The sequence below is a fragment of the Xenopus laevis genome, chromosome 2L (assembly GCF_017654675.1).
Source record: "Xenopus laevis strain J_2021 chromosome 2L, Xenopus_laevis_v10.1, whole genome shotgun sequence".
Taxonomy (NCBI): domain Eukaryota; kingdom Metazoa; phylum Chordata; class Amphibia; order Anura; family Pipidae; genus Xenopus; species Xenopus laevis.
This window is the reverse complement of record NC_054373.1, coordinates 165,913,304-165,925,884: the sequence shown is the minus strand read 5'-3', so window position 1 is coordinate 165,925,884 and position 12,581 is coordinate 165,913,304. Positions and strand designations below refer to the sequence as shown.

The 12,581-nt window shown below is 43.4% G+C and overlaps 1 protein-coding gene across 2 annotated transcripts in view; it reads right to left on the bottom strand.

The window, feature by feature from the left end:
* Nucleotides 1-382: 382 nt before the first annotated feature.
* LOC108707568 (phospholipid-transporting ATPase IB) overlaps nucleotides 383-12,581 on the bottom strand; it is a 425,456-nt gene continuing 413,257 nt past the window's right edge. For both annotated transcript variants that reach the window (XM_018245563.2, XM_041582662.1), the window contains exons 36-37: nucleotides 6,112-6,203; nucleotides 383-2,823 (exon numbers count right to left, since the gene is read on the bottom strand). In XM_018245563.2, the coding sequence (XP_018101052.2) occupies nucleotides 2,726-2,823; nucleotides 6,112-6,203 (190 nt within the window). In that variant the 3' untranslated portion in view covers nucleotides 383-2,725. The remainder of the gene's footprint in view (nucleotides 2,824-6,111; nucleotides 6,204-12,581) is intronic.

Here is a 12,581-nt window from a genome sequence, read left to right as displayed (position 1 = left end):
TATGCAACTGACTAACAAAAAGATTTTGAACTTTTTGGGTTCAAGTCTACCTTCAGGCACCCCTTAGACCAGTGGTTCCCAAATTTTGAAGCAGTAGTGGTGCCAAGAGGGCCATGCCTGAAGGCAGTTAGGATATGATTTGGGGCAAATGCTTCCACAATTTCCTTGATACACCTGGAAGCCAATTAGAGTAAAACTTGGGTTGAAACGTATTTGCCCTCCGTCATGGAACTATGGCTGAATGGCTGATAACACCAATGGTTTCCTATATCTGGAACCTTGTTATAAGCTAAGAGGGGCCTGGACTGAAAACTGTGACGAGTGCTGCCTCAGACTTATATTAAGCATAGCAAGAATAAAGGACAGTAACAACTTTAAAATCTTCGTTTACCGTATTTTATTTTTCATAATTCTCAGTACATGTGCAAAAAACAATATGTTTCAAAATAGAGTCAATAAATAAACACCACATTTCATAAATAGAAAGGACAATGTACATGTATGCTCTTGCATTAAACCTGCTTGTAGGAAAGAAAAGATTCCATAGGCAAAGGCAAATAGCAGACAGATATGTATAGAGTAAAAGAATATCTCCCTATCTTCCTAGTTTCTTGCCAATATCTAAAAACAACTTCAGATTATTGACCGGTCCCATTATTAATGTCTCGTGTGTGTCTGTAAACCGAGTCGTCCATGGGAGGTCCATGCGGGGTGGCTGGCTAGAGCTCCCACAGAGCAGCATTTGTGTAAAGGAGCAGTGGGAGTTTTGGGGGTATAGTAGGTCAAGGTTGGGACAGTAGGACAAGATGACAACAGTAACCAAGATTAGACAGTCAAGAAGGGACCTGCAAAGCTTATTTTGACATGGGCCCACCACCATTAAAGACAATTATGGCGAGACGTTCCTTATACTGAAGTTCACTAGCTAGAGGTGTCCCCAAAGGTGTCTATGCCACCCACAGACCTTTGTTTTGAAGAGTTCCATGCAGCTTATCTAACACTCTCCAAAAGCATTACAGAATCATTGCAGAATAATTGCCCCATACTTGATTAACATTGTACTGCCATGAAGCATAAAAAAATGACACAATCATAATATTTTGCAGTGCAAGGGTGGTTGGACAGAGGCCACCCATTTATCACCTGATGTCACTCATGTCATGAAGAGCAAGTTTAATCACCCTTCGCTAGGCAGAAAGTGGGAACTGTGGTAGATTAGTCCCCCAGGATGTTATTGCTAACTTCTCTTCTAGGATTTTTATGATTGGCTGCTGTCTCAAGCAACCAACCTGAGATTAGAAAAAAGTATCGTTCATCTTGTGGCCTTCAGTTGTTGTCGCAACTTTCACCACCAAAATCTAAATACCTTGGTCTAAAAATTTTTCTAGCTCTTTATCTGTTTTAATAATGCTGTTCTATTTTTAATGATACTGTTCTGGATTTATCCAGCCTAGAAAAACTAACAAATCTGGTATGCTAGGGTATGCCAGCACATACCCTCATTTTGAACATTCTCCTTTATTGCTGGGTTTAGTCATCACAAAAAGTCATAATAATGGGCAGATTTATCAAAGGTCGAATTTTGAATGTGATTTTTTTCTTTTTCTCTAATAAATTCGAATATACTCACAACTTGAATGGGAGGTTATTTATAAAGAAATTGGAATGTCTACAATTTGATCTAATGGGAACGAGACAGTTTTTTTTTTTCGTATTTGAGGAAAATGAGTGAAACTCCAATCGAATTTTCCTCCGAAAAAACATGGAATGTCAGGAAGGCTATTAACATATTCAAATGGGTCAATGGACCTCTGCCATTGACTTGTGAATGAATTTGGCAGGTTTTAGGTGGTGAATATTCGAATTAGAACTGTTTTCATGGTTGAGATGTGATACATGTCACAATCGATTTGGCAGATTAAAATTCAAATGTAGGAAATTGCTTTTATACTTCACCGCCACCGACTCATCCTTTGAGTGCATGTTGCAAGGGTTCTATATTGGCCATGAAAGTCTCCCAAAGCTGCGGGTTCGGGGTGTTGCACCCGGGCCAGAGATTTTTTCTTAATGTTTATTGATCTTGAACTAAGTGAAAGGTCCAGGGCTGTTGCACAAGGGACCCACCCAGGAGAAGGGTGAGCGTTGCAGGGAATAAGTAGCCTGTAATTCTAAAAATTTTTGCAAAGGTGTTAGGATTTGAACGCGCCAGTATACAGTGTGAATTCCACATGAATTTTGATACCAAAATAAATTCAAGTTTACTATTCGACCCTTAATAAATCTGCCCCTAAGTTAATTTTGAGATGACCGTTCCCTTTAAAGTAAAAGAGCTTACTACTACAGAGCAAGTGTTACAAGCATGAGTTGGAATGAAATTCTGGAGCAGGGTAACAGGGAGGAATGTGAGATGCAGGGCACAGGAGATGAAGCAGAAGAATATTTTTTATATTGTAGAACAGGCTGTGACCTTGTTTAAAGTACACCTTAACCACGTTGCTTCCAAAGACACCTGTAATGCATAGTTTTAAATAGGTTTTTGAGTGCCTTTAATCACATGCAGACCCCATCGGCTGGAAAAGAAGAGTTGAGAAATTTGTTGGCAAAGGCCACAGAAATGAGTTTCCCAGTTTTTTGGCTGCTGCGGCCAACCTTAGCGAAATATCTGTTAACAGTGGATGCATTGTCCAAAGCTCATTATTTCTGCCACCAGTCCTAGAGGGCTTTGTTATTCTATCCCGGCTCTCTGTTTTGTTGTGTCATAGGATCGAACAACTTGAGACTGGGAAACAACACCGTGTTCTTCTTGGGAAAATGCATAGCCATCTGAAAGTAAAGGGGGGAAAGACAAAAGTGAGGAGGGCGGAAAAAAAATGTCAAGAATGGCACGTTTTAACAAAAGGCTGGAGTGTATCATATGACTCCTATTCTGGGCAAGAAAGGAGGTTATTTAAGGGGCCGTCTCCCCTGCCACCAATTACTCCTTTAAGGATCATTATTTTGTGCAACCGCAGCCATAAGCTGAAAACGCATTCAACTTCGCGCCGTGCACTTTTTTTTTTTTTTGGCAGGAACAAAAACTATTATACCTGTCATATCCTAACAGCCTCCCCTTCATTTCACCATCTCGCTGCCATGCCCAGAGGCAAAGGAGCCCAATGTAAGGAATCCGTGCCAAACACCAATTAAATGCTAATGAAACCATTTGAACTTCAAAGAGTCCGACTGTAGAGGGGCTGAGACTTCGCTACTTTGGTCCTAAAAAAAAATTCTCTGTTAATCTTTTCAGCGCTATTTAGTCATGTCGTGAGATTAAAAGGGCCAAAGAGAACCGTGGTACTACATTTCTGTTACGTACTCGGGGTTTAAAAAAATGATTATGTGGGAAAGATAATAATTTAAAGAGAAGTCTCCAAGCCGGACATGGTTTGAAAATAAAATGTGTCTTAACAAGCGTTTTCAGGGCCAGCTTTTCCAATTATTTCAGCGCTGTGTTTTTTCACCCCAATTCCCCAGTGCTGCCTTGACCTCCACTCCTTTTACATCATCTGATCTTGACAGCCAACCAGGGGGTTTTTCCAGCTGCCGGCGAACATCTCTAACTGGATATTTTTCTGGTTTTCTACTTCCTGCAGCCACACGCAATTTATTCCTATGGCTCCTGTGCATGTGCAGCCACACACCAATATTCATCAAGCGCCAGGGACCTGCTCATTATTTCTTTAGCTCCGTTTTATTTTCTGCAGGCGTTGCTGATCCTGATTACTGGTATGCACAGCCAGGTCTCAGCACATACAAGGCTGGGTGTGAGCTCAGATCAGGACAGGGTCAGATCTTTCCATGTGAGCAGTCACTTTGCAACTGAAAAGGTGGCTCTGATATCTCCTGGTCTCCAGGATTGACAGTCTGCTGAAATTAGTAGGGTGTAACACAATCTATGGCCACAGAACAACAATTGTTGTAAACACTAAAGCAAAAATTGCCGGTGTCAATATCTTTTGTACTCTAAACTTCCGGCTCTGCAGATAAAATGTCAGCTCTTGTTGCACGGCTGCTGTAGGACACACCATAACACAACTTGGTAAGATCCAAGCATACCCATCACTTGAGAATACGCAATCCACCAATCATGTGCATTATTTTACATATAGTTTCTTTAATTTTACATCCCATAATCGTGTCCCATCGTATAACCCTCATAGAGTGTCAGCCCTAATGGCAAATGTAAAATGTAGGTTCAGCTGGCATGCAATGGAGTATAAACTCAGTACATGGTAGCAAGTTGAAATATGGGCCTACACTAACCATCAATATACAGTAGAACCCCATATTATGTTTTTCAGGGGACCAGGAAAAAATTATGTAAAATCCGGGAAAATGTCAAATCAGGGAAATGTGTTAAAGTAACTTTTTCTTCAAGTACTGAAAGGATAGAAGCACAGGAGTCCGTTTTACTTTGAGATACAATATTTACTGTGTTAATAACAAGGGTTAAGCACTGCAGGTTAATGTTACACTATGGGGGGCGAGTGCAAGACTCTCTGTCAGTCACATACACAACCTGAAGCAATAAGTGATTGGTGTAAGACTGTATAAGGGGCAGACGAATTGGAACCATTTACAGGCAGAACCATGGCAAATTATACATCTGGTTAGTATTTTAAACCTCTTTATTTCACAAATAATAACATTCATAGAGGGAAAAAAAGCAGTTTTTGGGAACATCAGGACAAAATTGTGATGTAAAATCCGGGGAAACATTATTTAAATTAAAGGAAATGTACCCACTGAATGCATTATAAATTGGTGGAAGCACAAATAAAAAATTTAAAATGCGGGTATTAAGGGGGTTATTTATCAAAGTCTGAATGTATCTCACTAATTTCTAAAAAAAACCCAAATCTGCACAGATTTTTTTGGTTTATTTAAATTTACCCGAAAATTGTGTTTGCGGGAAAAAAAATCAGATTTTTTTCAGAATTTCCACTTGAAAACTTGGGAACTTTTATCCAGAATGCTCGGGACCTGGGAGTTTCCATATAACGGATCTTTCCGTAATTTGGGTCTTCATACCTTAAGGGGCAGATTTATCAAGGGTCGAATTGAAAAGCTGAATTTTTAAGTTTGAATTTCGAGCTAATTTTATTGTATTTCGACTAGGGAATAGTCCAAATTCGAAAAAAAATGTGAATATCTAAATTTATCATGTACTACCTCTTTAAAAATTCGACTTCGACCATTCGCCATCTAAAACCTGCCGAATTGCTGTTCTAGCCTATGGGGGACCTCCTAGAACTTATTTGGAGTCATTTGGTGGACTTTTTTTTTTTTGAAAATACTTCAAATGAATTTGATCTAATACAATCCGAATTCGATTCAAACAATCGAATACAGCCTTTTCACTCGAAGTTAAAAAAATGGATTTATTTCTTTTTTTATATAAATTTCGGTTGGTCTTTTTTTTATTTGAATTTCGAGTTGATGGGAGTTTAAAAAAAACTCCCATCACCTCGAAATTCGACCCTTGATAAATCTGCCCCTAAGTCTACTAGACAATCCTGTAAACATGACTTAAACCCAATAGGCTGGTTTTGCCTCCAATAAGGATTAATTAGATCTTATTTGGGATCAAGTACAAGCTACTGTTTTATTATTACAGAGAAAAGGAAATCATTTTTAAAAATTTGAATTATCTGATTAAAATGGAGTCTATGGGAGATGGCCTTCTTGTAATCCATAGCTTTCTGGATAACGGGTTTCTGTATAACGGATCCCATGCCTGTATTTATTAGCAGGGGAATGGAACAAACTACTTTCCCAACTACTCACATAAATTTCGCAATTGTCGTGCCCACATGTCCTTCCTTGTGGCTATAAATATAACTTTGCCTCTAATATCACAAAGGTAAACCACAGACTGAGTTCTTGTTGAGGGATAATCACCCAGTGTCACACGGAGATTACAATTCAATTGCAAGCTTTTTTTTTTAGCTAGGAGCTCATTTGGTCGTAACCGTACCTGTTACACACTTTAATTAAACTCCAATCCCCCACCTGTCTGCATTGCGCTCGAGTAAATCTCACCTGCCGTATTATTTACAGTGACATACTTACAAGATACACTTTGCTGGACGGAATTCGCACGAAAGAGGCTCGGAGGGGTTTTTCTGCCGAGTCTCTTCAACAAGTGGTCACGTTCGTTCAAGCTGCAACGAGATCAAATAAACATTACCTTCCGTGCTTGACAACCAGGGCGGAAGCAGCTGCTGCTTAAAATGTGAAATAGTCTCTTATTACCAGACAACGGTTCCCTGATATGGACATTCCAGGCTGTTGGCCGAGAAAGAGAATCTACATGCAAGGAGCAGGAATGTTCTTTATCAATGGAAAGAAGGTGCCAACACGGAATCTTTAATGCCCTTTAAATCCCAGTTACAAGTTGCGTTAGGCGCTTGTCACTCAGAAATGCTGCCGCCGTCTTGCATGTGAGTGAACCCATGATTTTAGGTGACGGCCAATCAAAATAGCTGGAGATATTGCAGTTGACCGCCATTCATATTAACGGGGATCCCAACGGCTAAACCCTTAGGCTCATGGCATATGGGAAGCTTTTCATTCGGTGTCCCAAGTGCCATAAGCCTTACTCTTCAAAATGACTCATTTATATACAGTATTTATTAGGGCAACACAAATAAAAAATCTTAAAAAATCTTAAAATATCATTAATCACTGTACTGTATACTGCAAGTAACACTATATTGCAGCAGTTTTTTTAATTCCTGTTTTAAATGCATCAACCAACATCACCCTCCTGATTCCTCCCTCTTTCATGTCAAATAGCCAATCACTACCATAGTTTGGCCCAATTACTCAACAAAGTAGTGGAGTGACATACTAAGGTCAGACCAGAAATGAACAGGTGATTATATGAGGGGGATATTCTGAAGCTCCTGACACCACTGGCCTTTTAGGGTAGGACTACACGGACGTTTTCGGCACAATCCGACGCGCTGCGACAAAACGAATGTGACAAATCGCATGCAATGGAAGTAAGAGATAGAAATGTTTGATGAAGTCGCATCGTTGATCCGACACGACTGTTGGATGCAGACGCAGTGTGCAGCGCCTGCATCCAACAGTCGTGTCGCGTCGGATCAACGCTGCGACTTCATCCGAAATTTCTATCTCTTACCTTATTTCCTTCGCATGCGTTTTGTCGCAGCGCGTCGGATCGTGCCGAAAATGTCCGTGTAGTTCTACCCTTGGACTGAAGGAACTATTACAGGTTTTAAGTATCTTTGTTACCTATTTATAAGTAGAGATGTCGCGAACTGTTCGCCGGCGAACTTGTTCGCGCGAACATCGGGTGTTCGCGCTCGCCGGAAGTTCGCGAACGTCGCGCGACGTTCGCCATTTTGGGTTCGCCATTGTTGGCGCTTTTTTTTGCCCTCTCACCCCAGACCAGCAGGTACATGGCAGCCAATCAGGAAGCTCTCCCCTGGACCACTCCCCTTCCCTATAAAAACCGAAGCCCTGCAGCGTTTTTTCACTCTGCCTGTGTGTGCTGAAGAGATAGTGTAGGGAGAGAGCTGCTGCCTGTTAGTGATTTCAGGGACAGTTGAAAGTTTGCTGGCTAGTAATCGTTTTGATACTGCTCTGTTATTGGAGGGACAGAAGTCTGCAGGGGTTTGAGGGACATTTTAGCTTAGGTAGCTTTGCTGGCTAGTAATCTACCTTCTACTGCAGTGCTCTGTATGTAGCTGCAGTGGGCAGCTGTCCTGCTTCTGATCTCATCTGCTGACTGCTGCAATAACAGTAGTCCTTGTAAGGACTGCTTTTATTTATTTTTTTGTTGTTTTACTACTACTACTACTACTACTATAAGAGCCCAGTGCTATTAGTCTAGCAGTGTTGGGGAGTGGGACTGGTGTGCTAATCTGCTGCTCCTAGTAGTTCAGCAGCACCAACTTTAATTTTTTTTTTTTTAATATTCATTTTTTTTTTATTTTACTTTTTTTTATTTTACTACCGCTGTAGTAGTGTATAAGTTGACCTTTTAGGCATTATTTGCCCTGTAGGCATTATTTGCACAGTGTTTTCTTCAACCCGCCATCTAGCTGTGTGACCTTGTTCACATTCTGTCTAAATATCCATAATATTACCGTCTCCAGAAAAAAAACCGGAGTGACTTTTTTCAAGCAGCCATAATATATTTTACGTAATCCGTATCCACCGCTGTAGTAGTGTATACGTTGACCTTGTAGGCATTATTTGCACACTGTTTTCTTCAACCCGCCATCTAGCTGTGTGAGCTTGTTCACATTTTGTCTAAATATTGATAATATTATCGTCTCTAGAAAAACCACTTGAGTTACTTTTTTTCAAGCAGCATTCATATATTTTACGTAATCCGTATCCACCGCTGTAGTAGTGTATACGTTGACCTTGTAGGCATTATTTGCACAGTGTTTTCTTCAACCCGCCATCTAGCTGTGTGACCTTGTTCACATTCTGTCTAAATATCCATAATATTACCGTCTCCAGAAAAAACACCGGAGTGACTTTTTTCAAGCAGCCATAATATATTTTACGTAATCCGTATCCACCGCTGTAGTAGTGTATACGTTGACCTTGTAGGCATTATTTGCACACTGTTTTCTTCAACCCGCCATCTAGCTGTGTGAGCTTGTTCACATTTTGTCTAAATATTGATAATATTATCGTCTCTAGAAAAACCACTTGAGTTTCTTTTTTTCAAGCAGCATTCATATATTTTACGTAATCCGTATCCACCGCTGTAGTAGTGTATACGTTGACCTTGTAGGCATTATTTGCACACTGTTTTCTTCAACCCGCCATCTAGCTGTGTGAGCTTGTTCACATTTTGTCTAAATATTGATAATATTATCGTCTCTAGAAAAACCACTTGAGTTACTTTTTTTCAAGCAGCATTCATATATTTTACGTAATCCGTATCCACCGCTGTAGTAGTGTATACGTTGACCTTGTAGGCATTATTTGCACAGTGTTTTCTTCAACCCGCCATCTAGCTGTGTGTATTATCGTTTCCAGAAAAACCAACTGAGTTTTTGTTGTTGTTGTTGTTTTTTTAAAAATAATGCCAGGCAAAGGCAGGCCACCACGCAGAGGCCGTGCTAGGGGCCGTGCTGCTATGCAATCCTGTGGCCCTAGCAAATTGCCCAGTTTTAAAAAGCCAATGACCCTGAACTCCCAAAATGCTGAAGAGGTAGTTGACTGGCTTACACAGCACACCCCATCCTCTACCGTTTCTAACTTTACCACAACATCCTCCTCATCCTCCACTGCTATGGCCACCCCACGTAACACTTCCTCCACCACCGGTGCCCCTTCTTCACTGGGGTCAGAGGAGTTATTTTCCCATGAGTTTCTTGAACTGAGTAATGCGCAACCATTATTGCCAGAAGAAGATGAAGGAGATGAGGACCTTACACCAGATTTAATTCTGGCAGAGAACACGATAGAGATGGACATAATGAGTGATGAGGAGGAGGTCCCCGCTGCTGCTTCCTTCTGTGATGTGTCAGAAGAAATTGATGCATCTGAGGAGAATGATGATGAGGAGATTGATGTTTTGTGGGTGCCTAGTAGAAGAGAGCAAGAGGAGGGTAGTTCAGATGGAGAGACGGAGAGTCAGAGAGGCAGTAGGAGAATAAGACTTAGAAGAAGCAGGGAGGACAGCCCGCAGGGATCAGTAGGGCAACAACATGTATCGGCACCTGTGTTCAGCCGGCCAACGCACCCGCCATTGCCGCCAATGCCGCCAACTTCTACTGTTACCGCCAGATCGCACACTTCCAAAAAGTCAGCAGTGTGGGATTTTTTTAATGTGTGTGCCTCTGACAAAAGCATTGTAATTTGCAATGAGTGCAGTCAGAAACTGAGCCTTGGTAAGCCCAACAGCCACATAGGTACAACTTCTATGCGAAGGCACATGAGCGGCAAGCACAAAGCACTTTGGGAGCAACACCTCAAAGGCAACAGGCAAACTAAAAGCCACACTCCTTCTGGTCCAGCATCTTACTGCTCTACCTCTGCTCTCCTTGACCCGTCTGAACCACCCTCCACTCCGCCTTCCACCTTGACCACCTGTTCCCATTCCCAGTCATCTGCCACCAGCCAAGTTTCTGTGAAGGCCATGTTTGAGCGTAAGAAGCCAATGTCTGACTGTCACCCCCTTGCCCGGCGTCTGACAGCTGGCTTGTCTGCACTCTTAGCCCGCCAGCTTTTACCATACCAGCTGGTGGACTCTGAGGCCTTCCGCAAATTTGTAGCAATTGGGACACCGCAGTGGAAGGTACCCAGCCGCAATTTTTTTTCTAAAAAGGGAATACCACACCTGTACCAACATGTGCAGAGCCAAGTTACCGCATCTCTGTCACTTAGTGTTGGGCCAAAGGTCCATATGACTACTGACGCATGGTCCTCCAAGCATGGTCAGGGCAGGTATGTCACCTACACTGCCCACTGGGTGAACTTGGTAATGGCTGGGAAGCAGGGAATGGGTAGCTCAACAACAACAGTGGAGTTGGTGTCACCGCCACGGATTGCACGCGGTTCTGCCACCACCTCTACTCCTCCATCGCTCTCTACCTCGTCTTCTTCTTCTTCTTACTCTGCTGCTGGGTCCTCCTTCTCCTCCTCCACACCTGTGCACCCCCAGCTCCCCCTAGGCTATTCGACGTGCCAGGTACGCCGTTGTCACGCTGTCTTGGGGATGACGTGCCTGGAAAGCAAAAACCATACCGGATCTGTACTCCTGTCATCTCTGCAGTCACAGGCCGATCGGTGGCTGACCCCACACCAACTGCAGATCGGAAAAGTGGTGTGTGACAATGGAAGCAATCTGTTGGCAGCGTTGAGACTAGGCAATTTAACACATGTGCCCTGCATGGCACATGTGTTAAATTTAATAGTCCAACGTTTTGTCTCCAAGTACCCAGGATTCCAGGACGTTCTCACCCAGTCCAGAAAGGTGTCGGCCCATTTCAGACGTTCCTACACAGCCATGGCACGCCTTGCTGACATTCAGCAGCGCTACAACATGCCAGTCAGGCGTTTGATTTCTGACAGCCAGACTCGCTGGAATTCAACGCTCCTTATGTTGGAACGTCTGCTGCAACAACAAAGGGCCGTCAACGAGTACCTTTTTGAACTGGGTGGTAGGACTGGATCTGCACAGCTGGGGATTTTTTTCCCCCGTTACTGGGTGCTTATGCGCGATGCCTGCAGGCTCATGCGACCTTTTGAAGAGGTGACAAATATGGTCAGTCGCACCGAAGGCACCATCAGCGACCTAATACCCTTCGCTTTATTCCTGGAGCGTGCCGTGCGACGAGTGACAGATGAGGCTGTAGACCAGCGTGACGAGGAGCTGGAAGCGCACGATTTCTGGTCGGAATCACCAGAACGAACCCAGGCACCTGCTGCAACGCAGGGAGAGGTGCCAGAAGTGGAGTCAGAGGAGGAAGGTGGCTTTGTGGAGGAGGAGGAGGAGGACCAACAGGAGCAGGCTTCCCAGGGGGCTAGTGGTGACCTTTTGGGGACCCCTGGTCTTGTACGTGGCTGGGGGGAGGAGACGGTGGATGATGCAGTCCTTGATAATGAGGAAGCGGAGATGGATAGCTCTGCATCCAACCTTGTGAGAATGGGGTCTTTCATGCTGTCATGCCTGTTGAAGGACCCCCGTATCAAGAGGCTTAAGGAGAAGGACCTGTACTGGGTCGCAACGCTACTAGACCCTCGGTACAAGCATAAAGTGTCAGAAATGTTACCAACATACCACAAGTCCGAAAAGATGCGGCATTTACAAACCAGCCTGCAAAACATGTTGTACAATGCTTTTAAGGGTGATGTCACTTCAGGAACTCATCAACATTCCAGGGGCAGAGGTGCCAGTAATCCTGCCACGAGCACACCTGCAAGGACAAAGCCCTTTGGCCAGTCTGTAACGTCAGACATGCAAATGTTTTTCTGTCCAAGGCAGCGCCACAACCCTTCTGGATCCACCCTCAAAGAACGCCTCGACCGGCAGGTAGCGGACTACCTGGCATTAACTGCAGATATCGACACTCTGAGGAGCGATGAACCCCTGGACTACTGGGTGCGCAGGCTTGATCTGTGGCCAGAGCTGTCACAATTTGCCATGAACCTCTTGTCTTGCCCAGCCTCAAGTGTGCTCTCAGAAAGGACCTTCAGTGCAGCAGGAGGGATTGTAACTGAGAAGAGAACTCGCCTAGGTCACAAAAGTGTCGATTACCTGACCTTTATTAAAATGAATGAGGGGTGGATCTCGGAGGGTTACTGCACGCCGGAAGACTTGTTCTGACTTCTATGCAGCTGTCCTTCTCTTCAAGCCTCATGACTCCACACACAGCTGTCCTTTAGCGTCCTCCTCCTCCCTCCGCCACCGTTACAAACTAGGGTGCAAACCCTACTGGTTTAATTTTTTCTGGCCTCTGTGCTTCAGTGGCTGCAACCAAAAAAACTGGGCAAACAATGTCTACAAGGTCAACGTATGGCAAAAAATGACTATTTTCAGCATT